This window comes from Amblyomma maculatum, chromosome 1, assembly GCF_055883805.1.
Source record: "Amblyomma maculatum isolate TAMU_Amacu chromosome 1, ASM5588380v1, whole genome shotgun sequence".
NCBI classification, from domain to species: Eukaryota; Metazoa; Arthropoda; class Arachnida; order Ixodida; family Ixodidae; genus Amblyomma; species Amblyomma maculatum.
In genome coordinates, this window is record NC_139344.1 from 455,837,277 (window position 1) to 455,860,971 (window position 23,695).

The window sequence follows — 23,695 nt, forward strand, 5'->3', positions numbered from 1 at the left end:
TGAACCGCGCGCCAGTTGGCCCTCCTCCGTCAGATGCCACCGACAACGATAGCTTCCTCGGAGCAGTCACTACGTCCGGCCTCGTTTCCGAACAGCGTGCCGACGCCGAGCTGCGACTGATTTTTTACCATCTTGAAGGTGGGCATCTTACAATACCCCGGTATCTTGCTCGGGGGTTGTCGTCGCATTGCCTCCACAATGGGGTGCTTTATAAGAAGAATTCTACGTCGAGTGCAAAAACATACCTGCTAGTCATACCGGCTGATCTACGCACGAAATCCTCCTGGCCTGCCACGACGTACCAACTTCAGGTCACCTTGGCTTTACATGCACCCTAAACCAAGCACGGCAGTCGCGCGGCGCTAGACACGTGGCAGTATCATCACTGACTCACAAGGGGCTTGTCGGAACGTGGTCCAAGGATGGACCGCCCCCTTAGCCTATAGAATTTATCAAAATTGCAGTCGGGACACGGACCCCGCGTGCCAATATCTCGTCTGGGCTCCTAGCCACCAGGGTCTTGCAGAGAACGAGGCAGCTGACGTAGCTGCCCGCGCGCTTTCTCTCCGGGCAGTTTCCTCGGGACTCAAATCGGCATCGATTCCAATCCGGCCTGTAAACCCTTCCCGGGAGGACTGGGAGGCGACCCTGCTCGGCTGCTGCTACCTACAGGCACAAAGGGCCTTAACGCGGCGTGCTCAGACGGCGGCAACCGCCAATGGGGTCCCTGACTAGGGTCTCCACCCAGTACTTTAAGGCGAGGCCCTTAAGGCTCCGCGTCAAACCTCCAAATATGCAATAAACGTTTTCACCACCACCACCTCCGCTAGCGAGTCAAGATAACTTGACTGCGTGGAACACCGTCGCCGCCATGCAAAAAGAGGAGGAGGGGGTCCCCCCTCTTCCTGCGTGGCGGCGAGGGTGATCTCCGGTTGCCGAAACGCCGGTTCGCTATCAGCGGATCACGGTGCGTGCATCCCGTCCTCACTCGCTTCACTCGCTAGCGGTGTTAGCGGCATCAGTCAGTCGCTGCTATCTGTTCGTCGCGTCACGTTCCTATGGGCCCACGCGCTGCTTCCTGCAACCTCCGGGTAACTTAATTGCTCTCTTCATTTCTTTGACCACAAAGCTTCTTTCATGCCAGCCAAGAACTGTTAGTGGAATGTTTCTTCACGGAATGTGTTGTCAAGTTGTCTGTAATTGCACATACATGTCTTGCTCGAAATCTTTGCCTCATTTTATCGAAAAGGTAAAACAGCTGATAAGCTGTGCTCAAATTTCGCATTAGGAAGTAACGTAATCGTGAGCAATTTTTCTTCCCTCTCTACTTTTTCTCTTCTGTCCGCACGAGGCAGCGGAGGTAGCTCAGCTGTAGAGCCATTAGCAGGCCCGTACATTTCTTTTCCTTCTTCCTACAGCCACAACAAGAACAATCAAGTGCGAATTTTGTTTTCTGAAAGCAATGAAAGATGTCTTAGCTCAGTCTACTTCGGGATCAGGAGTTAATTTCCCCAGTGTTCAGCGCCGTTCGCCTGAAGCTAAACTCCCCTTGGCTTCCATGTCGAGCGCGTATATTTGCACCGGCGTTCTATAATTCGTTTACAGGAAAGGGAAGGCGCAGCATCACTCCAAGTCGCGGAAGGCAAGAAGCGCTGCTCGGCTGCTTTGGAGCGCACTCGTTTCCGCTTGATCCTCATAGCTGACGGCATATGGGTGACGTCACATCACCCTAAGTGAGTGACTTAACTATTTTAGTCTTTGGTACTTTCAAATTGCGCGCCAATGGCAGTATCTGTCACTCGCGGAATCCCGCTATCATCCTCTCGGTCGACAAGCGGAATTATAAAAGCGTTTCGTGAGCCGGGGCATGGCACAGCGGTAAGGAGCTCGGCTGGGGATCCAAGTAATGGAGGTTAAGCCATTGCGAGTGTTATTGACGTTCTCAAGAGACAAGACGAAGTACTTCGCCTGAGTGGCTTCCGAGAATGGAAGTGTTGCTGCAAATGTCTGATTTGTAATGGATCACGCAGCCCAAATCACGTGATTTTAACCCATGTGTATTTGTCGCGTAATGTTCTGTGTGTGTGTGTGTGTGTGTGTGTGTGTGTGTGTGTGTGTGTGTGTGTGTGTGTGTGTGTGTGTGTGTGTGTGTGTGTGTGTGTGTGTGTGTGTGTGCGTGTGTGTGTGTGTGTGTGTGTGTGTGTGTGTGTGTGTGTGGAGCAATGTTCTTTATGTGTAAAATCTGATAATAAATTAGGCAATAAAGAAAAAAAGATGGAGGTTCGATTCCCGGATGGAGACCAATTTTTTTTTTAATGAGGAGGAGTCGCGCACCTCTTAAGAGTTGCTAGGCAACGCCCCCAGAGCTGGCCTTGGCTGTGACGTCACTCGGTCGCGTCATACTCGAAGCTAGTCTCCGATCCTCCTAGTGATGCTTTTCACTTCAATACGGCAGGCGGAACAGTTAGATGCAGATGGGGAGGCGCAGTTATCCTGCCAACCGGGCTGGCCGTGCCCGCACCATTATATTGAAATGGGATTTTTCGAGTTATATTTTGTTTCGTGTAATAATTGTATTATTTTGCACAATTGTAATGAATTGTTTAACGTGCTAGGATTGTACGGCATTGCGGAATTGTACTGAATTGTAATGTGCTAGGCATATATTTACACACCTGTGTGTCCTTACCATTTAAGGAGCATTTTGCATGCTTGTAGAAATTGTTTTGTGGAAATAACACTTTTCTTTGTGTTGTTCCTCTAGCCTGTTATTTCAACTCTTTTCCGTACGCCAGAGGGGGCGAAAGTGGCCGGTTTGAACACTCCTTCGCACAGCCACTTACATTTCTCCTCCCGTAGTAACGAGGCCGTCTTGGCTCGGATTTCATTCTGCGTGCTCGGCAGCTGAATTCCTCCACCACTGAGCCGCCTGGAAATGTCGCAGGTTTCTCTGGCAGCAGATGCTGCCCTTGCGCAAACGCGTTTGCCGTGACGCTTGCACAACTCACGTGCACACCAGAAGTCTCGACGCATGAACGGTGTATGTTTTGCCAAAAACAAACGCTCATAAATCCAGTTTTATTCCATGAACAGTTGCAGACTGGAGTTGCCTCCTCGCTGGTATATTTGAGTCGCACGCTTTCATGGAAATGCTGGGAAGCCATTTAAAACAATTGTATAGTGAACGCGATGCCTATTTTTATTGTTCTGTGGTACATTATTCTAGTGTGTTCGCTTGTTATATCTCCATTTTTATTCAATACTCCTCCTGCTTAGGCCAAAGTGCTGGCCTACAGTATGTCTAAATAAATAAATAATGAACTCATTACCGCGGTTCGAGAACTCGCGCTTCACATTCCATGAAGGGTTTCTCCGGGGTGTTCTGTACAGCAGTTGGAGACAGTTCTAAGAAATATTTCTTGCCCTGGATGTGTATATCACAGTCCTTCCTTACTTTCTCGCGAATTATATGTCAGGGAGTGAATATGACAGGTACCAAGAACGTCGCGTACCTGGAATCATAAACACATGTGGCGAAAATCGGGTCTTATCATTATGGCGACAACGTCGAAACATTCCACTGATTCTTTACGGCAGCTTAACTACTGTGGCGTTCTACTGCTGCATGCAAAGTGGCTGGTTCGGTGCTCAACAGTGTGCGCGGGCGCTCTGTTATGATGGTGAATATTAAAGGTGAGGTAACATTCTTCGCATATGAAAGAGCCCATGGTGATGTACATTAAAGCCAAGCCTCCGCTTCCTAATTTTTGAACGCGCACATATGCAGTGACATGGTCGTGCTATGGTGGGGAGTTCGCTCACGGACCGGCTCACCAAAAAAGATGGAGGGGCGACCGAAAATTACACTGGAAGAGTAAAGGCTTCGTGCGACAACAAAAACAGGGACACCAGCACGACAGAGCTGCCACTCCTTTTGGCTCTTCGGTGATAACGCCTGTTAAGCCATGTTCTCGGAGTCAGCTGCTCACGTGAAATGTAGGAAAACTTCTGTGACAGCAGGAACTACTCTTGAACGGAAGGGTGAATGACAATTCGAGGCCCAATAAATACCGTTAACCTCCTCGGCTAATCTAGCGGAACTTATATTGAACCAAATGCTCTGGTTTGCATTTTCTTACTGACGTTTGCCTCGCGATATAGGTTCGCATTTCAACTGTTACATGATAGCGCGACTAGCATTATCTCTTTGCTTCGCCATTTCAGGTTGCTTTGTACACGTGCAGGAAGACTGATCACTCACTACAATGAAATATAGGTTAACACGCCTAGAAAATGGCACAAAAGACTGACTCACCATGTCGCATAGGAAGTAAATAATTATTAGTTATGAATCAGGTTATACAGTTCTGAGTAAACTACTCACGTTCAAATACGAGGTATCGTATGCAGAGTGAGTGTCTCAGCCAAGCTTTCGTACACACAGTGGGACGACGAATAAGGATAACGGGAGGACACACCAAATAGCGCTGTGATGTGTCCTCCTATTGTCCTTGTTCGTGGCCGTGCTGTTTGTATGAAAGCCTGATCCACCAACCAACTGGTTTTAAGCAAGTCTCAGCCAAGCTACTCGTTTATCTTGTTGAAAACATTATGTAGCACCCTTTAAAACGTGAACCGAACAGATCTGTAGTAGCAGTTCAAATGGACATATATTTAAAAAAAAACACTCGGCATGTGTTTGCTCTCTGCAAATACATTGTGGGAATAGCGTGGCGTTCACCGTAGCAGCTGTGCATATATCACGACGTTCCTCAGAAGGGCCTGCCATTGCATAGCGGTAGAAAGTGAGTTGCGTCACCATGTATGGTTCAGAGGGAGACGACGGCCCACATACGTGTTCTTAGCCCTTGGGTGATATGTATACATATGTTCTATATGGCTTGTTCACATTTACCGTCGTAGCTTATTGCGAGTGTTTCAATATATTGGGACTTGTTAAAAAAAATTAAGCGGAGGTTTAGCCCGGCTGCGCTGAGTTCGAAACCCACTGTGAGTTTGAAAAATCCACTGGCGGCGAATTTTTTTCTCGTGATTGTTCGAAGAAGGCTTTGCAGCTACCTTACCGAGATCCAAGCATGCAGCTATTATTGCTTGTGCACTGAACAGCTAAAGCGACCTGAACGCGTGTCACTCAGTTTATAGTTCGTGTTCGTTACAGCGGAACAGGTATAACCTAGCCTACGTACATTCATCACTGGAGGTTTTCGTGTTTTCTACACCAGTGCAAAGGCGGGAACGGGCTTAGCCGCATCCCTGTATCTCAAGTATCAGCAGCGGTTAACTGTCGACATTCGCGTTGGCGACGAGGAATTTGTATGAGCACATGCTTCGTGTCACGCGATTCCTGTCCTTTGTGAACATGCGACGGCGCCAGTGTCTCTGCATGGGGCTGCAGCGAAAATGTCACGCAGAGGGCATTCACCAGGCGCTTCTCCTCGACAGCCTTCCCAGTGACACTGCCGCATCTGTTCGGAGAGCGCCGGCGTCTTGCGAGAGTGACGAAGAGTTTCTCTGTAGCTTGTGAGAACTTCGAGTGCTCCGTGAGGATTGCGCTGGGAAGACGGCTATCATGCGGCGTTTTTCCATGTGGGCAACCAACCGGTTTCGAAGAGGCAAGCAGCTTTTTCTTTTTTTTTTTTTTTTTTTTTTTTTTTACCGGGCAGATTCGGCTCACGTTTAGAAAACCTCGTGCTTGATAGATACATGGACACTACTATTGCACCAGTGATGTAAATTTTAAATTCGTTCGATTTGCAAGTGTGCTGTGCGTACATACATGTGTCTGTGTGTGTCTTCTTTCTCTGTCCTTGTCTTGGTGCGCTACATTTTGTTCCCTTCGTACATACATGTATTCACACACACACACGTATGCGTACACATACATACGTGCGTGCGCACACTAATAATATTGATTTGTCTCGTTAGAGTCGTGACCATTATCCGCATCGCAAGCTGTTCGGTCTCGTATCTGGAGGATGGAGGATATTGCTAAACGCATACTGAGATGGCACGGTGGCAGTGCCGACCTAACGATGATTGGCCAAAACTCCGGGCTTTGCTTCGGCGTCAGGCGTGGTGCGCGGTGACCAACGTGTGGATTGTGCCGCCTCGCACGTGCACGTCGGGTTGAGCCGCATATAGCTGGGCCAGGAGGTATTTTCTGTCGCCGCAAGCATGTTGCGCGATGTTGCATTTAGCTCTTGGAAAGCGCGTAACTTTTACCTCGGGAGTTAAGCATGAAGGATTCTGCTTTTATCGCTGCCATTAGTCTCTTCCCGTTTGACCAACTACTCACGGAGCGAAAACCTTGGACACGGACCCTACAATACATACATACATACATACATACATACATACATACATACATACATACATACATACATACATACATACATACATACATACATACATACATACATACATACATACATACATACGTACATACGTACGTACGTACGTACGTACGTACGTACGTACGTACGTGCGTGCGTGCGTGCGTGCGTACATACATACATACATACATACATACATACATACATACATACATACATACATACATACATACATACATACATACATACATACATACATACATACATACATACATACATACATACATACATACATACATACATACATACATACATACATACATACATACATACATACATACATACATACATACATACATACATACATACATACATACATACATAAATGTTTAAATAGGTATTTTCAAAATTCAAAGAGAGGTCGCTGTAGAATTCACATCACGGAGATCCACTCAGTTTTTAATTATCGGAACCATGAAGTGCACCAAATTCAGCTCATCCAGTAGGTGTTGGGATTTCAACTCGCTATCAGTCAAGGCTCTGCATATTACTCTGCCGCTCCTTGTCTACATGGCCGGAATGATGCAAACGACCTTGCCAATATTTGCAGTATGGAGCGTCAATATCAGGCCACACTGATTATCCGTTCCTCTGCCGGGTTTAGTCATGTGGTTAGGCTCAGTGGAGCGTAGTTCATGTGGTCTCCGCTACTGACTGCACCGTCCTATTTCTGATCATGGTCTTTCCTATAACATGGGAACTCGAAGAAAGTCCCACAAAGTACTTGCGTTCTTTCTCATTTTAACGGAGCGTGCAGTGTTTCTATATATATATATATATATATATTAGTTTCAAACTGCCTTGTCACGCTTACTATAGCATAGACCGAAAACATCTCTCTCTATGTGCCGAACTCACGAGAAAGAGAACAAAGTGACGAGAAGCAGAACCAAGAGACACCAACGTGCGATACCCAGTCACGCCAAGCGTAATTTATTACTAACGTACAAAGACATCATGCAGAGATCGATAGACACTTGTAGAGCAGAGGCGGAGAAATAATTAAGAAAAACGCAATACGCGATGAGAGTGCTGAAACAAAATAATGAGGAGGTAGAGCGTACGTGTTACCAGCACTGAAAGAATCTGTAAGCAATCTTTAAGAAATGGTAGACATTTACTGAACATCTGTTTCATGGGGCTGGCTGACGTTCCATGTCTCTCGTACTTGCCATCTCATGAGCCTCGACAACATCCCCAATGAGTTTGGTCATTGTTTTTGTCGAAGGATTCAGTGTCAAAAAAGTACGGGATATGTACACTATATTTACCTATATTATCCATGCCCGGCCATACGCGCATAGATCAGATTACAGTCATCGCGTTTGAGGCCATATCACAAGAAAGATTTGATTCGTCGGCGCGCCGCGCTGCGCCGCATGTGGCAAGTTTACGGGGCTATGCTTTCCGCCGGTTCTGCTGGGTTTCCTGTGGGGAAGGAACGCTCTCCGAAATTTCGCGACCTCTGCCACCAGTAAAACACATCAATATTGAAATCTGCCTGTTTGAGTTATTTAAACCTTACACCGAAGGCAGGTAGGGGTATGGGTAGGCATGTATTGTCAACGTCACCTTATTTCCGAACTCACTGCACTCTTTCATCTCCTCGAGTATCAATGGAGGAGCCACCGCAGGAACCTCCAGCAATGGTCGATTGCCTCGTCTGGCCTGTTAAGGAGCCAATTAGTAACTTCGTATCGCCGATAAAAATGCCTGGTTGTGCAATGGCAACTGACCTAACAGAAGCATGGCGATGTGTCTTCGACTGCAACTGCAGATCGGTGCCTTGAACCGCTGTCTTGAATATTTTAGAGCGAAAGCGTTAGAAGTCCGGTTCTCCAGAGTATACTGTGTCGGCTTTGTCGGCGTCGACGTTGTGAGCGAATAATCATGGGCATGGCGCTGCCGGGTGGTCCACTGACAGGTGATATATGACCAGACTTTGATTGGTCGCAGGGTTGTGTGACGTCACTTGACCACGTGACGTGGCGGTTTTGGCGTCCTAAGCTGCCAGCTCCGGCTTCTCAGATTAAATGGGAGGATGAGGGAGTTTTGAACTCTCTGAAACCTCTGCATTCGGAGTCAGGCATGCTATACCGCAAGGCCAAGCAGCCACAGTCGTACGTCTTGGTTAGCAAGCCTGGTAATCGTTCACCATGGTTTGTATGGTGCCTTACGACTGCATTGTAAGGAGGGTTTGTGATATGAGAGCATTATCACATGCAAGCAGTCTTAAGTGTCTCTACCAGGTTTTTATTAATTACGTTCAACGTTTAATCAAGAACTGTTCACTGCGTCTGTTTATCGGCTCGATTGATTTAGGGGCTTATCGTCTGTTAGAGTAAAGATCACTTTCGAGTCGGCGTTTTTGTGCGCGAGTGTTTGTTCCATCAAGTCTGGTGTTTTCTAAATGCCACCCAACGAACTCGCCTGTCGATCTCCGGCGATGGTCACTGTGCTACCGAGCTCGAACGAGCGATGCTCCTTTTAAGTTAGCGGCGTGGACTCTGCCGTTTGCTTCTCAGTGTTTTGAGGGAGACGAAGTACTTCATTAATAAAACATGGGACCGGACTAGTTGGAAAATTGCACTTTGAAGGAAAATAGCGCAACACAAACGCGCACACGACGAACAATGCGACCCCACACAGAACGCACAGAAGAATGCTAGTCGTTGACAATTTTCGCGTATTCGTTCTATCATGGAAACCTGCGAAAAGTAGCATACATTCCTTTAATACAACAGCTGAAGAATACAAAAGAAACTTGGGGCACACGAAATCACCTTTATCAGTGACAAGGCGGAAGAAGAAGACCACAATGAGTACGCCGCGTATCACACCACGTGTGACGTCACATGTGTCAACCAGTCAGCGCGACACACAAGGGCTCCCATACATCACGCTACCTCTTCTATAATTGCCTGAAAGACAATGGTCATGCTTCACATGCCTTTATAACGCCACCATTGTGGCGCTGTGCATTACCATTGTCATCCACAATTACCTATGAGTTATAATTATGACTGCACTAATAGCACATTTCACGCCGAGCCATTAGTCATGACAGGTCATGTATTCGTGCACATAGGCACAATACCCAACACGTCATCACGTCTCACATATGTATATATGTCAAACACCGCCCAATTTAATGAGTCATTATATTTATGACATCTTGTGCACCATATGTCATGCGTCATTGCGTGGTTTTAAGCTTTACCTTGAGCTACAGCTTGCAAGCCTTCGTGTGCCTGAACATCAACGGTTTAGTTTTTAGTTTGATACTGTTTTGTGTCTGCCATGTTACCTGAGCCGTAGCACGAACGCAATGAACAATGGAGGAATAGCTGATTGACGGGACAAATGGCGTGATCCTGGTGGTATGTGCATGAAGTTAGACCTCCCTAGCTACGCGCGGAATATACGAAACGTAGGGAAGGGCTCCAATGAACGTCTACCGCCTGTGGTTTTCTAATGTGGTCTACAATTGCACAGCATGCGGACGTTTTTTTTGCGTTTTTTTTTTTTATTTTTGATTGTTGCAAAAGAGGTTAAAGCAGTTTAAACGAACTATCGCCTTCCGAAAGAGTTCACCGCAGCATTTATTGGAGAGGTTTAGAAATGGCTGATCGAAGCATTAGAGCCCAAATAAGTTTTGGACTTCGAAATGAGCATGCGCAGAACCCAAGGCGCGCTTTTCGTCTTGGGTTAACGTTAGCGGCGAACGCTATTTTTCCGAAACAGCTCGGGCCCTAAGCCGCCTTTCGCTGATGCAGCATAGCGGAATATGGCCAAGCGGAAGCCGCGTGCCTGAGCGTAGATTCGTCGTTGCCTCGATACCTTGTCTCAAAGCTTCAAGCCAAACGAGTGGCGCAGAAAGAGCTTTTATAAAAATACGCTCGCACAAAATGCTGCGAATGAAGCGCGCCAGCTTTTCAGATTGCTTACTACCGCGATTGCACAAACGCCAGCCTTAACGAGTAAGGTTAACAAGACTTTATAAGTCATAAACAGCATGCTTGCCTTTGATGCGCATAAATGGTAAAACTGCGCTCAGAATGGCTCTATAAACTTAATGAGGTTATTCCCAAGCCGTTTTGACCAGTGGCTCTGAGAAAGATAGGGGTAATTATTAATACCAATAGCGCCGTAAAACTACCGCGAATATAGTCTGTACATCTGTCTGCTAGACGCAAAGTAAAGCCTGTATTGGAATCGCTTCAAGTATTATGAGGTAGCTGAGTAGAGAAAAAGACAATTAAAAAATATAAATATTTCAGGATAATTTTTCTTGTCGAAAAGGTTCTCGTCGAACACTGCACTCGCACTTTAAAAAGGACGTGAGGCAAGCCCGTCGACTAGGAAATAAAAATGCGCTGAATGGTCTGCTTTATAATTTCGGTATAGTATCCAGCAAGAAAAAATGCGGTGCACGGGCGCAGCATTGTCCGTTTGGCGGCACGTGATGTCTGTTAGGGCGAACGCGTCCCGTTATCGTATGGGAGGGTTAGCAACTGGGGTCCAGAAAAGGGTTAATAAAACTGCGTTTCGCTAACGCACTTTATCTTTATCCGTTTTCATTCTGGTGGACGTAGAAAATAATAATACTAGCGAACCCATCGGTGTACCTTTGGATCCCAAGTCAGTCACGCTACCGCTAGGCGCTGTCGTACGGCGTGGTTAAGCGGGACTTCATATCTATGTTAAATACGTGTTTAAGAGCGTGCGAGATAACATAGGCGCATAGTAATTAAAAGAGTGGCAAAGTACATGCAGGCGAGGATCTGCAAGAAGACAGAACCACTGGCGACAACAGTTAACGCTGCCTCATCATGCCCGTAACGGTTCTTAGGCTTCACCCAGATATCTTGGAGCTCTACTGCGAACCCTTGGCGAGTTTGGGGTGATGCCGCAATCGACCCTTGACATTAGCGGTACAACAGGTGTTTGCCTCAGCGCTCAGACATTAAGCCTACCTCGTGACCTCACGCTTACCACGTGATCACATCATAAAATATAAAAACAAAAATTTGTGAAAATTAAAAACAAATCAAGTAGCTAAATTTACTCAGCAAAGCTACCATCGAGGTGTGATTTCAACCGTTCATGGTTTTTCATAAGCTAATGCTCGATATCCATGTTTGGAGCGTTCAACAGATTGTTTTTTTTAACGGACAGCCGACGTCGAACCAAGCATATTGATTAATTCTTAAACATTTTTCTGGCACCTTCGAAGTTTCTGTCGGCGCTTCAAGTCGTGCTATCGGAACATACGTAGTTCCTTCTTTTAAATAGCACCTGACTTTCGTGTCATTTCATCTACGTTGTATGGGTTCCAGAATTGATACGGTCGTTTACTGCAGCTGCGGCGGGTACAATGTCGGCTCGTGATGTCGGAACCCTTATTTTGCTTCGAATATTTCGCAATTTTCAGAAGCACGGAAAAGCATTAGCAGCTGTGCACGCTTTGTTCCCGTAGGCTCGTAAAAGTCGCCTTGCGCCTCAGACGCCATGTGATACAGTTGTTATGACGTATCCTCTCGGCATCTGCTACAAGTTGCGCGACAATTTTGTTTGTGCTATGGCGCTGGTTAGTTTCCGTAGGCAACTGATATACGACAGCCAGGGTTGATAAATTGTGACAAGTCCTTCTCTTGCTCCATTCTGTTTTCAACATGGGCGCCCACCAGCTGCCATTGCAACATGCTTCAAGAACCAAGCAGCTGTAGATGCTATGCTTCCACACAGCGGAACTGCGATCAAATCACGTACACACATCCATGGTTGCAACACGCTGAGGAGCAGGGTACCGCTGGCTGCTATCCTCTTCCATCCTCGGATTTCGCCCATATACGTTTCGCTCCAGCCTCTTTCCACATCCGCGGTGGCTCAGTGGATAGGGAGCTCGACTGCTGTGCCCAAGAATGCGGCGTCGAATCCCGGCCGCGGTGGTCGCTTTTCGATGGAGGCGAAAAGCAAGGCGTCCGTATGCTGTGCGATGTCAGTGCACATTAAATAAACCCAGGTAATCGAAATGCTCCGGAGCCATCCAGTATAGCGTCATTTCTACTCTGAGTCGCTTTGGGACGTTAAACCCTGAAACAAAGCTAAACCATCATGTGTCTGCCACAGTTGCAGTCCCTTCGCTGCCACTATTTACCACTACACATCCTATTTGCGCTCTTATCCTCATCTTCTCAAGTGCTTGGAGACCGCGCTGCTGGTCACACAGCCTATCAGCCATTGATTGAGCAGTCCACGTTGGAGGGAGTGTCAATAGAAATCTGGACCAAGCAGGGGCTTTCCGAGTCTTCGTTGATATTGAGCAGTTTCCCCTCCTTCCCGTAGCGTTGCATAATAGGAGCTGTCTAAAAAAAGAAATAGACAGTTTCATGGATATCTCTGGTGGCGCGAAAAGCTCACGCCGGTCGGAGTATTAGCTATTAGGGGCGCGGTTTTATGTTCAGTTTTTGCCGCTACGCTTGCTGTAAATATTCGCGCTTCGTTAGTGTAGGGTAGCTGTGCGTCATCCATGGCGTTTGCACACGGTCGTTCATTCATCCATCCACCGATATTAGGCGGGCGCATAGAGTTACCTGCGTAGAGAGGAAAGCGCAGCAAGGAGAGACGAGGGAAGTAGCAGGGTGAGAAAGGAGGGAGGGCGGGGTGCGCTTAAAATAATGACGTCAGTCGGAGTGTTTGCAGTCGGCTCCAACACCACAACCTATCAATGAATAACTCTATGAGTTATCTCTCCTGCGAATAATTCGTTGGAGGCGATTAAATCCGCACGAAAGGCGTGGGGTTACTTGTACTCATTTGCCGCTTTCCCTCATTTCTTTCTTTTTTTCTCTCTCTTTTTTGGTTTTTGCTTTCTTCTTTACTCTCTTCTTTCTTCTCTTTTTGTTGCTTTTTCTTTTTTTCTTTTTTGCCCTTTTTTCTCTTTGACTTCGCTTCTACTCATGACTGACTGTTTGCAAAGTTTAACGGAATGAAAAAGCCCGAAATAAAATCTTTGCAACGTTGTTCCACGTTTTTTGTTTTGCGCAATTTTAACGCGCGTCGCTGTTTTAAAGTCTGCACTTTATGTCGACGTCCTCCGCTGTTTTGACGTCGGATTGACTTTTTGACCCTAATTAATTAATATTTAATCCAAATCAACGATATTTTGCATGCAGGCATTCTTTTTTCCCATTACCCCATAGAACCATTCTTTCACTCATCAAATAATTTCTCGCAGTGATGGCGTGACAGCCTCCGCGAACGCACAAGTCCTCTCCACACTCATCAATCTATTAGGGCTTTCGCCTTAAAGTGTCCATGACAGCTATTTGCCGTAATTATAAAACTCGCACGGGAAAAAGGTATCCCATCAATTCTCTCTGCAGCGCAATTAAAAATATTTAATAAAGGGAAACTCCATTGTTTTTTTCATCATTCATTACACTGTCCTGACGCTGTCACACAAAAAACGCTTTTCGAAATTCCAAGTAGAACTATTTTAATATAAATGAAAAACAGCAAACCTAGCTAAACCGAAATTGCTTCCATAGCCATAAACTACATTCCGGCCGACAAAACGGTGACGTCACATACAGTACTGGAGAAACATTCGCACGTGCGTTGGATGGGGGAAATAGAGTACCGAAATTATCACGGAGTACATAAAGTGTCTGAAATAGCCAAATATAAGCATCAAAATTGTATGATCGCGCGGGGAGTGGCCATGAACGCTGGTGTACTGTTGGGACGTCATAAATGCAGTGTTGTTCGCTGAAATCGTCTCAATTGAAGCCCCGGAAACTGCACATTTTAAAATTGTGTTACGCGCGAATGAATTGTCGCACGGTGCCCAAATTTGGTATAGACTGCGTATAGGCGGAGAGGACAACTTACAGTAAAATGTTTACCACAATATTTGAATTTCGAAAAACCTCCGGAATAGCACTTTAAGCTCGCTTTATTAGCTCCAAACGTATGGGCGATCTGAAACGATGCTCTTCCTCTTCCCTCCCAACCCACCTCGGCGTGCAAGAAAAAAAGAAAACAGGTCACGACGGCGCCCATTCCCGCCTGCGTAACTTGGAGCGTCCAATGAGTGAACGCACCCTGCTGACGTCAGTGGGGAGTCTTACGCACAGAGATGTGTCGCTCCAATCGGTTGCGAGTGGTCGCCAAAAGCAATTTTTATAACTATTTACAAACTATCGGCTCCACGCAGTTTTTAAATTTGGCTCGAACACTCAAAAAGACTTCAACGGAATTTCTTGCATTTGGATTTTACCGCACGCAGCATTTCAGGGGCCTTTTAATAATCTCGTCCTGTTGTTATGGCGTCGTGGTCAGGTGCGCTGCATCTGCTTTTGCGGCATCGTAGTTCGCTAGCGGATGCAAGGTGATCCATCGCGACTGGCTTTGGCGATATACGGGCAGAGGCACATTATCCGCTATTACTTTTGGATAGTCTCACCATAATATATGTATATCCGACTGTAAACATTTCCATCGTGCGCGTAGTTGTCAAATCACGTGAGTTTTGGACTGTTGCGAATAGAGGCAAACAGTCCGCGGTGCCGCTTCAACCGGGCTAGCGCCAGCTGGGCGCAATTCGGTCCAGCCAACAATACGATGGCATCTAGCGAGCGCTTGTGGGAGTATCTGCAGAACTGACGCTTTAAGAAACCACTTCTTGTACGAAACGCGAGTTCAGTAGTGTGTAGTTTCTCAACGTAGAGAAAATAAGTGCCGTTTTTTAAGGCGTGAGAATTGCAGGGGGCAAGCCGCGAGAAACACATGACGTGAAGTCTTAGCAAGGTTACCCTACCCGACCGATGCAGCACTACCGCAGACCACGCAGACAGAGAATGAGGAGGATATATATGTATACGAAGTCGCGGCCATCACATGGCCGGATAGTGATAGGCCATTGGTCAATTATGTGGCGTCACGAGGCCGCATTATCAAAAACTGAACAAGGGCTGAGGTGGAGCCTCAGTCCGCAAGACAAAGTGTCTACAAGAGGCATTCATCAGGGCCCAGACGAAGGCAAAATCCCGTTGCAGAAGCGTTGGTTTGCGGAGTGAGACTGCCCCTCGCCCTTGTTCGGCTTTCTTTGATAATGTATAGCTGTGATATTCTTTACAGCGTATTGTCTTGTCACGAGACCATATGATATGGCAAGGGCTACCATTTAGGCAGGTACTTTCAAATGGGAAGGTGCTATAGCAGTCAAGCACACTGGGAGGCACTGATCCCCCGAGCTAGAGGTGCTATTATGCAACGGGCTTCTTGATGTCACAAAGGAAAATAAAATTGAAATGACCTCTTATTTATTTTTGTTTGTACAAAAATATTGTGCGATTTCTGGCTGAACTATAAACGGCAAAAGACATAGGTGTTTTTGTCACAACTTATGATTTCATTATTAGTTAATTGTTGCTTTAGTAGTATTCATATGTAATTATTTTATATTTATGTTGCAATATATAACCTTATTGATAGCTCCGGTCATGAAGCGCGAAAGTAACAATAATCCTAAAGTAAACCACACAGGCATCTTTTCTTAATGTAGCTATTCTTCCAATAATTTAAGATGTGCAAGCTTAATACACACATGATGAAACACTGCTACGTGTTTCATCATAGGCAAGTTTGCTGATCTCCACAACCGCTCACTTCTCAAAAGGAAAAATAACCATACATTTTTCTTCTTGTTCCTTCGTTAGAGAAATTGTTTCTACGTGCTCTCTGTGGAAGCCCGAAAACGGATGTTCTTGGAAGATGTGCAAAGGGATCGGGGTAGCGGGTGCCCACACTCAGTACAGGCCCCCGCCCCCTCCCCCCTTGTTTGGCACCGACCCCATTGCAGGCAAAATTAGTGTCCAAGGCTGAGGCTGGTGTCTCCTACAAACTGATGTCTTGAGAGACTGCATGCCAAAGTCTATGGAAGCTCAGATCACAAACGTTTGAGAACTCTGTGCTCTCGCAGGCTTTATAGGCTCATTTGAGGTCAGAAGCCTACCTTCCACTCTTCGTAATCGGTCTCGCAGAGGCGAGCTCATGCGTATCTGGTTCTCTGTTCACCGGGTTCGTCTTCACGGGCACCCGATGGCCGAACGGGCACTGGAGAAGACGCGCATCGCTCCTGCTTCAACAGTGTCATTAATAGCTTCCATGTTCTTATGGAAAAGAGCACACAAAACATGTCGGGGTTCCAAGCTTTTCTCTCTTCTTTTTTTTTTTATTTCGCCGTTTGTTGACGCGGTAAGCGCATTGCCTAAGGCAGCATTAAGCTCGCCTACATCGACAACATTTGTGACACCATAATATTTGATTGCCTGAAGGCGCACGGTGGTTTCGCCTCCTTGCACGTATGCGGCAGCAGACGAGCAGACGCGCGAGCACCACTACCTTGATTGCGCTTCCGGTCGAACGACCGAAGCGACCGAGGCGCCACTGCGGCAGCATCCGGGAGAGGAGAACGGGAAAGAAATTGCAAAAAAAAAAAAAGGAAAAAAAGAAAGGAGCGCTGTCTGCGGCTCTGGCTGCCAGCCGCTTTATCGATCTCGTTCGTCACTGGGGCACGCTGCTAGGCCGCGGCCTCCTCCGAACCAGCGGCGACAGCCCACCGGTGAGTCAGACAGCGGAGGCATTTCCCTTTAACAATTCGGGAAGAGCTGGTGTCCAGAAAGTAATGGCGACTTACGCCTGCCTTAGCAGACGATTCTGGGCCGACCGCCATGGTGGTCGCCATTGCGGCTCGCAGCCTGTCAGCGGCGGTCCGGGAAATTCGAACCGTCATTCGACGCCCTGCAGCCGTCGGCGCGCTGCGCAGTGGTGTCTGGTGCATCCGTTGTGTCTCGTCTTTCCTCTCGTTGCACCTGCCGAGATGGAACATTCCTCTGCATGGCCATACCGTATAACGACAGTCTCCGGCAGCCCCTACTCCGAGCCTTGTTTTCTTTTTCCTGCCGGCGCGCTGTCTTGGCGTGTTTTTCCTTCCTTGCGAGCGGCCGCGTCAGCTGCGTGGAAACAGCTGTTCGTCGGAAGCCGTCGCCGGCCGATTTTGGACGCCGTCTGCGCGTGATCGAGGTGCGCTGTGCTTATTTTTTCTGCTCTAACGTCATTTCGAGCCGCGAAAATGTTCCCCCATTAAGAACGCCGTCTCGTCTTCTGTGAACTCGTGCCTGTTGTTATTCATTGAAAATGGAAAATTCCAGGGCGATGACAGTCTCCCTATTCTCAGTGAAATTCTGTGTGCGTGGCAGTGCGTTCCTAGCGAAAACAAAAAATGCGATTATCTGCTGCCATAGCATACATTCTGAATATTGAACCATAAGAGTGCGTTTTGAGCCCTCAAAAGCTGACGTCGCCAAACGACCAGCTTCCTTTCTTTTCAAGGCACTGGCATTGAGCGTATTATTTTAAGAATATATCGCGTAAGACGATCACGTCAGAGCCAGCATTTTTATGCGATCTGCTTGCTTGTAATGGGCGTCTCCAAGGGGCCCAGGAAATGACATGGCAGGGCTCGTTTGTTTCTTTCTCATGCCAGAAATGCGTGTCATGCTGTGTTACCCTTGCATACATTCTGAATATGGCTGTGCCAACGTACTGCAGTGGATCCATACGCGTTCCTTCCGTGTTACTCTTTAACATGGCGCTTTTGTCTCCCTAAATTCTGACTGCTAATAAGATCCGAAACACGTTACTCTGAGTTTTCAGCTGCATGCTATCGATTGCAACCACTGGTTGCGTTATGTTAGATTCGTCGCACTATTCATGGACAAAACTAGACACCCAGTCAAAATATTAGTTTATTTTTCTTTTTATGGAATAACCCGAAGTGAGGCAGCAGTATGCCCATGAGCCGTGGGACCGCCGCAGAGAACATGGCTTGTGTATCGTGCAGAACCATGGCAATCGCAGACACGCGACCTCCGAAGGGAGCAAATTTGTGACAGTGACGAGTCTTCACATGTATTCCAGTCTAAATAAAAAAACAAAAGCAGGAATGTGAAATATATCTTACGTCAGTCTAACTAGGGTTCATGTAACTGTGGAGGCACGAAGCCGCAGACAAAATTTCCTTCATGTTTTCCGCACGTGAGCTCGAAACGTACTTTTGCAAAACCATATTACCACTAAAGTTAGTGCGACTTCAAACAACGCTTAGTCTATTGCACAAATCCTATCAGCGAAGCACCGTTGAGCGCTTGGGCCATCAATATAGACAAGACCGTTACGCATCCTCTCTCGTTAGCACTTCTCGAACAGACGTTTCTGGTAGCAACCCTTCAACTTGGTCTTCGCTAATGAGGAGCACAGGGTGCAGTAGTGTTTTAGAAACGTTGGATTCCGTAGCTGCGGATTATGTTAGATCTTCCAGCGCGCTCTTATTTAAATTATTGTTAACATGGGCCATCGAAATGTCACAGCGCTACTATGCACACACACTATGCTATGTTATGCTCTGAAAGTGGCGATACATGGTGCAGAAGGTGGGCTCGAAGTTGTGACGTCAATGCGATCAAAGTTTGAAGCGTTGTTCCTGCAATCTCGCTGAAGCTATCGCTGTTGCATGTAGGGCCTTCGTATTTTTCCGACACGTTTTCCTCAGTTTTTCGCTACGCTGACGGCTTTTCGATCGAACGAGCTGTATACGCTTTGGCGTACCGTCTAGGGCTATTTGAAGGTTACCTTGCAAATGTCGACCGAGAACATGAACAGCCCCGTGGCCCAGAATCTGCTGCAGTGGCGAGGGAGGTATCAGTCCATCTTCACTCACTCTCTTTGCTGTTCCTTAGGCAGCCGCCCCTCCCTTCTGGGCGAGTAGCTTTTTAATTTGTTTTTTGCCTTAGCAAACAGGCAGTGGTCGTATTGCGCGTGAGGTATGTCTGCATATTTTTGTTATCCTCCGCGAAGATAAAAGCTAATCAAGCACGCGCTTAATCGCAACGAATGAAAAGCTTAAAATACAAAAGAAAGGCTGGTGAGTTCGTCGTGGGGGTAATGGTTGTGGCATGGAACAGCGATCGAGGGAGAGAAGGGTGCGAAATCGGGATTTCTCAGTATCCTGGGAGGAAGTGGTGCGTAACGTGAGCCCCGATATACAAATGGGCTCCGTAAACTGCGCTGAAGAAGTCGCCGCAAGCCACCAGCTAACGGCCACTTGGCTCTTCCACTAAGACCCAGTAACACTACTCCCGAAAATGAAGTTTTCTCTCTCTCTCCTTGTTCCTAAATCGATCGCATAGGTGCATGGAACGTTAGGCTAGTCGACGCATGCGCGATAACCATCCAATCGTGCTAAACTACAATTTGGTCACGATTATTATAATGGGCAATGCGAGTGCAGCTCTCTAGGTAGTTTAGTTTAACAACTTGCTGTAGTAAGAAATTTGAGGGGCATGTTTTTCTGTTTCTATATGTTCATTTCGAGGGTATAAGATCTGTCATGGCCATCCCTTAACTGGTACTCAGTTGTCTCCTAGTTCTTGAATGTTATTGGCGAAATGCATTCATGACACTTGCAGACTCCGTGTTTCTTTAACTTCACCTTGAGCGGCGTGGCCGCAATTCTCCTCAGGGAAAACATATATTCCACCAGTGAATATCTGCGCGTTTCTTACCCGCCGATTTTAAGGACATGATGTGACCGCGTTGACGTTTCTATTTTGCAGCTCGTTTATATTTCTATTCGTGTACTTTGTTTATTCGCTAAATCATTAAAGCTTCAAGGTGGGCTTTTTTTTTTTTTGTAACGGCTTACTGGAATCATTTTTAGTAGCTCTTTTAAGACAGCAACAGAAGGGACACCCGCTCGGACACCGGATGTCGTAAATGGAGTGTCTGTGTTTTTGAACAGATAAAGATTTATGTACTTTGTTTTCTTGCTAAATCATTAAAGCTTCAAGTTGGGCTTTTTTTGTAACGGCTTACAGGAATCATTTTTAGTAGCTATTTTAAGACAAAACAGAAGGGACACCCGCTAGGACACCGGATGTCGTAAATGGAGTGTCTGTGTTTTTGAACAGATAAAGATTCATGTACTTTGTTTGCTCGCTAAATCATTAAAACTTCAAGTTGGGCTTTTTTTTGCAACGGCTTACTGGAATCATTTTTAGTAGCTCTTTTAATACAACACAGAAAGGACACCCGCTAGGACGTCGGATGTCGTAAATGGAGTGACTGTTTTTAAACTGAAAAAAAAAAAAAAATGACTACAGCAAGTCTCTAAATGGCTCCTAATTTTGGGTTCTTGATATAGTGCCCGTCTTCTCATACATATAAAGAATACAGTCGCATGCTGCCAGATTACATGAAAGACCACCTCGCAAAGTTTAAAGCCCCGCTTTAGGCAAGCCGTCCGAAGGTCCCTGATCGGCTTGGAGGTCGGACTGGCTCAGAGTTCGATTCCGTTGTCCACTTCCGATCTCACAGCTACCTTAGTTGGCAGTTGGACGTTCGAGTAGTCTACACCACATATCTCTGTAATCCATGTAACACTCCAACTCTCACATGCCGGATGCATGCTCGTCATTTATGGCTCACAACTGCGCCCGCCTATACATTTCACCTCCGCTTTTCACCTTGCATTTCCACGTTTCGCTGTTCCATAGTTGTCCACCTCTCTCTCCAGGCGCCACAACGTTACCGTTCACAATGTTTCTAATAGGGGGCCATCCGGGGCACCCTATCCCGGGCACACTTAAGCTTCGCCTTTAAGAGCAGGGTGCGGTGAACATTCTGGAGGACCCCAACGTCGCTGTTCAGCTGAATGAGACGTCTGTGTTCCGGATGACCATGACGGGAGGCGAAGTGAATCTTGCTTCCCAGATTGGCCAGGGCCAACTGCAATCCCACCTTTTACGCCCCCCATGCCGGAAACTGGTGCCTAAGAGCTGCGGTCTACATGAGTATAGGTAAAAAGAAAAAAATCTGCGAGCTTGCTAAGACTTTGAAAGTGGACGCTAAACATCCAACAACTTTCACCCGCACAAGCGCCTTCGTCTGCGAGGGCCACGCGTACTTACCGATAACTTTAGCATTATTCCAGGGTGATGAGCCCTAAAATATCTGCACCATATTCGACAAAACCTGACAAAGGTCGGCATAGCTTGCCATGTTCCGCACATTGGTTTGTGGTGAAACGTATGACAGTATTAATTGGTGGCTAGGATGGGTTTGTAATATGTGAAATCCGAAACAGCAGCGTCGTCAGTAATTTCTGAGTGGCTGTGTACAGCGACCGTTAGCGCCAGTTTGCTTGCTTTGAAGTCTTGCTTAGCTTTATTTCCTTTGTTTATCTTCCCACAAAGGAGCCGGGACTGAAGACTCTGTCAACAGATCTACAAAAAGCGCCGGCTGTTATTGCAATATTTATGGAATTTATGCTATTCTATGGCCTGTGAGTGGATCAGAAAAATAACTCAAGTTACTGAAATTCTAGTCGAAGTCAAGAAGAAGAAACGGACGTGGACAGGACATGTAGTTCGAAGAGAGGATAACGGATAGTGTCTAAGACTAACCAATTGTATTACAAGGGAAGGTTAAGCATAGCACGGGGCGGCAGAAAATTAGGTCGGTGGATGAGATTAAGAAATTCGCAGGGGTGCCAGCACAACATCGGGTTATTTGGAGGAAAATGGGAGAGGCCTTCGTCCTGCAGTGGGTATAGTCCGGCTTATGATGATGACCTGTTTCACCTGCCTCCATTGGTGTTCTGCCTTTCATGAAGAGCGAATGGCGAAGGAATAGGCGGTCAATTAACTAAAATTAAGTTACTCTTTTTGTTTCTGGTTTTGAAGGGGATTGCTCTATTACGAAATTTGAGACCGTCAACATCTAAGCTCTCTTTTTTTTTAAATTTTATTATTCGGCAGTGATATTAAAACATCGGACGTGAAGTATGCGCATGGAAGTACGTTGAGTTGCCTTTCGCACAATGTGCGTCACGAAAATGGCATGGCATGTATTATGCTTTTATAAAGTGCGGACGGGGTTTGTGTGTCTGATTATGTAGAAGCAGTCAACATTATTTTGGTGACAACACATCGGGCGACGCAGTTTTATAAATGTGCAATGCATGAAAGCGAACTCAACGATCTTTCAGGAGCGTATTTTTGACGTTAGATATTTTGATGTGCATTGCTGATTGAATAAATAAAAAGGAACCGAACCTTTGATATTAAGCCTTCCATTTAGCCACACAGCAATGTCGCTTATATGAAACTTACTACTTCATTTTAGTTTAGTCTAGTACCGCTTAATGTTCTATCACGCATATAATGTCCGTCTTGTACAGCCTCTTCTTCGCGGACAGCACCGGCGTATCTCTGGCAGACCTTAACACAAAAGTCTGTGGAAGTTAAAGAAGTAACCATTTAGACTATGTATGCTTTTGGAACGTAAATTTGTCAGTTTCAATAGACGCTCCTGTTTTACCTTTAGCAAGGCGACCAGCCAGTCAAACATTTCGCGAACTGCTTCATCTGTCACGACTCTCTTCGGATGCCTGTGCCCGCCTTTCGTTTTTCCCAGTGCACAAAAGGAACATCATTCACGTTTCTGCTCGTCTTAGTGCGCTTTTACCTTTTATCGTGTCCTCTACCGCGTGGCACACAGTGTAGCCGTCTTGCGAAAGTCGTGTTTTATGCCTGCGACTTCTAGCCTTTGTTGGAGACAGCTTTGCCATGAGTCGTGGCTTATACCAATACTTCGTTAGTGACCGAAAAGCCACGCGTGCCTTCGCTACATCGGAAGCTTGAGTTTTTCATGGCTCTTACGGCTGATTCAGGAAACGCGCCTCGGACATTTGACAGTGCCAGATAAGAGAGGGGCGAATGTGGCCCAGTCTTGCAAATTTATTTTATCTCAGTTTCACGTTGTTGTTTAGCATGTGTGTATGCGCATGTTTGATAAGGTACCCTCAATTTAGCCTACTGGAAATGTCCCCTTTATATGGCCGTTTTAGCGCACAAATACGATAAATCCTAATATCGGGGCATGAGCGACGGTATATGAAGATAAATGTTTTGGAAGTCTGATAGATCGTTATACCCTGCACCAGACACGAACGCTTCGGATTCTGAACGGTTTTTATGATTGTTTATGTAGAGGCCTTTAGCGACGAGGAAACGTGGCTTGAACATGATGGTTAATGGCTCAAGATTTAATTCGCATTCGATTCGCCAGAAGTCTTCGCATGAACTGGCTTACAGAGTCTTATAGTGTGTTTGGAGCAGATAGTAGGCGGGCTAACGAGGTATCATTTTCTTGGC

General features: G+C 46.4%; 1 protein-coding gene across 4 annotated transcripts in view; it reads left to right on the forward strand.

Annotated features, from left to right (window-relative positions):
• LOC146209717 (prestin-like) overlaps positions 1 to 23,695 on the forward strand; it is a 235,849-nt gene that overhangs the window by 120,920 nt on the left and 91,234 nt on the right. The window contains exon 1 of one of the 4 annotated variants that reach the window (XM_084603114.1): positions 5,477 to 5,633. The exons of the other annotated variants lie outside the window; for them this stretch is intronic. Coding sequence (XP_084459240.1) covers positions 5,591 to 5,633 — 43 coding nt within the window. The 5' untranslated portion in view covers positions 5,477 to 5,590. Of the gene's footprint in view, positions 1 to 5,476; positions 5,634 to 23,695 lie in introns of those variants that run through there. 4 annotated transcript variants of the gene reach the window in all.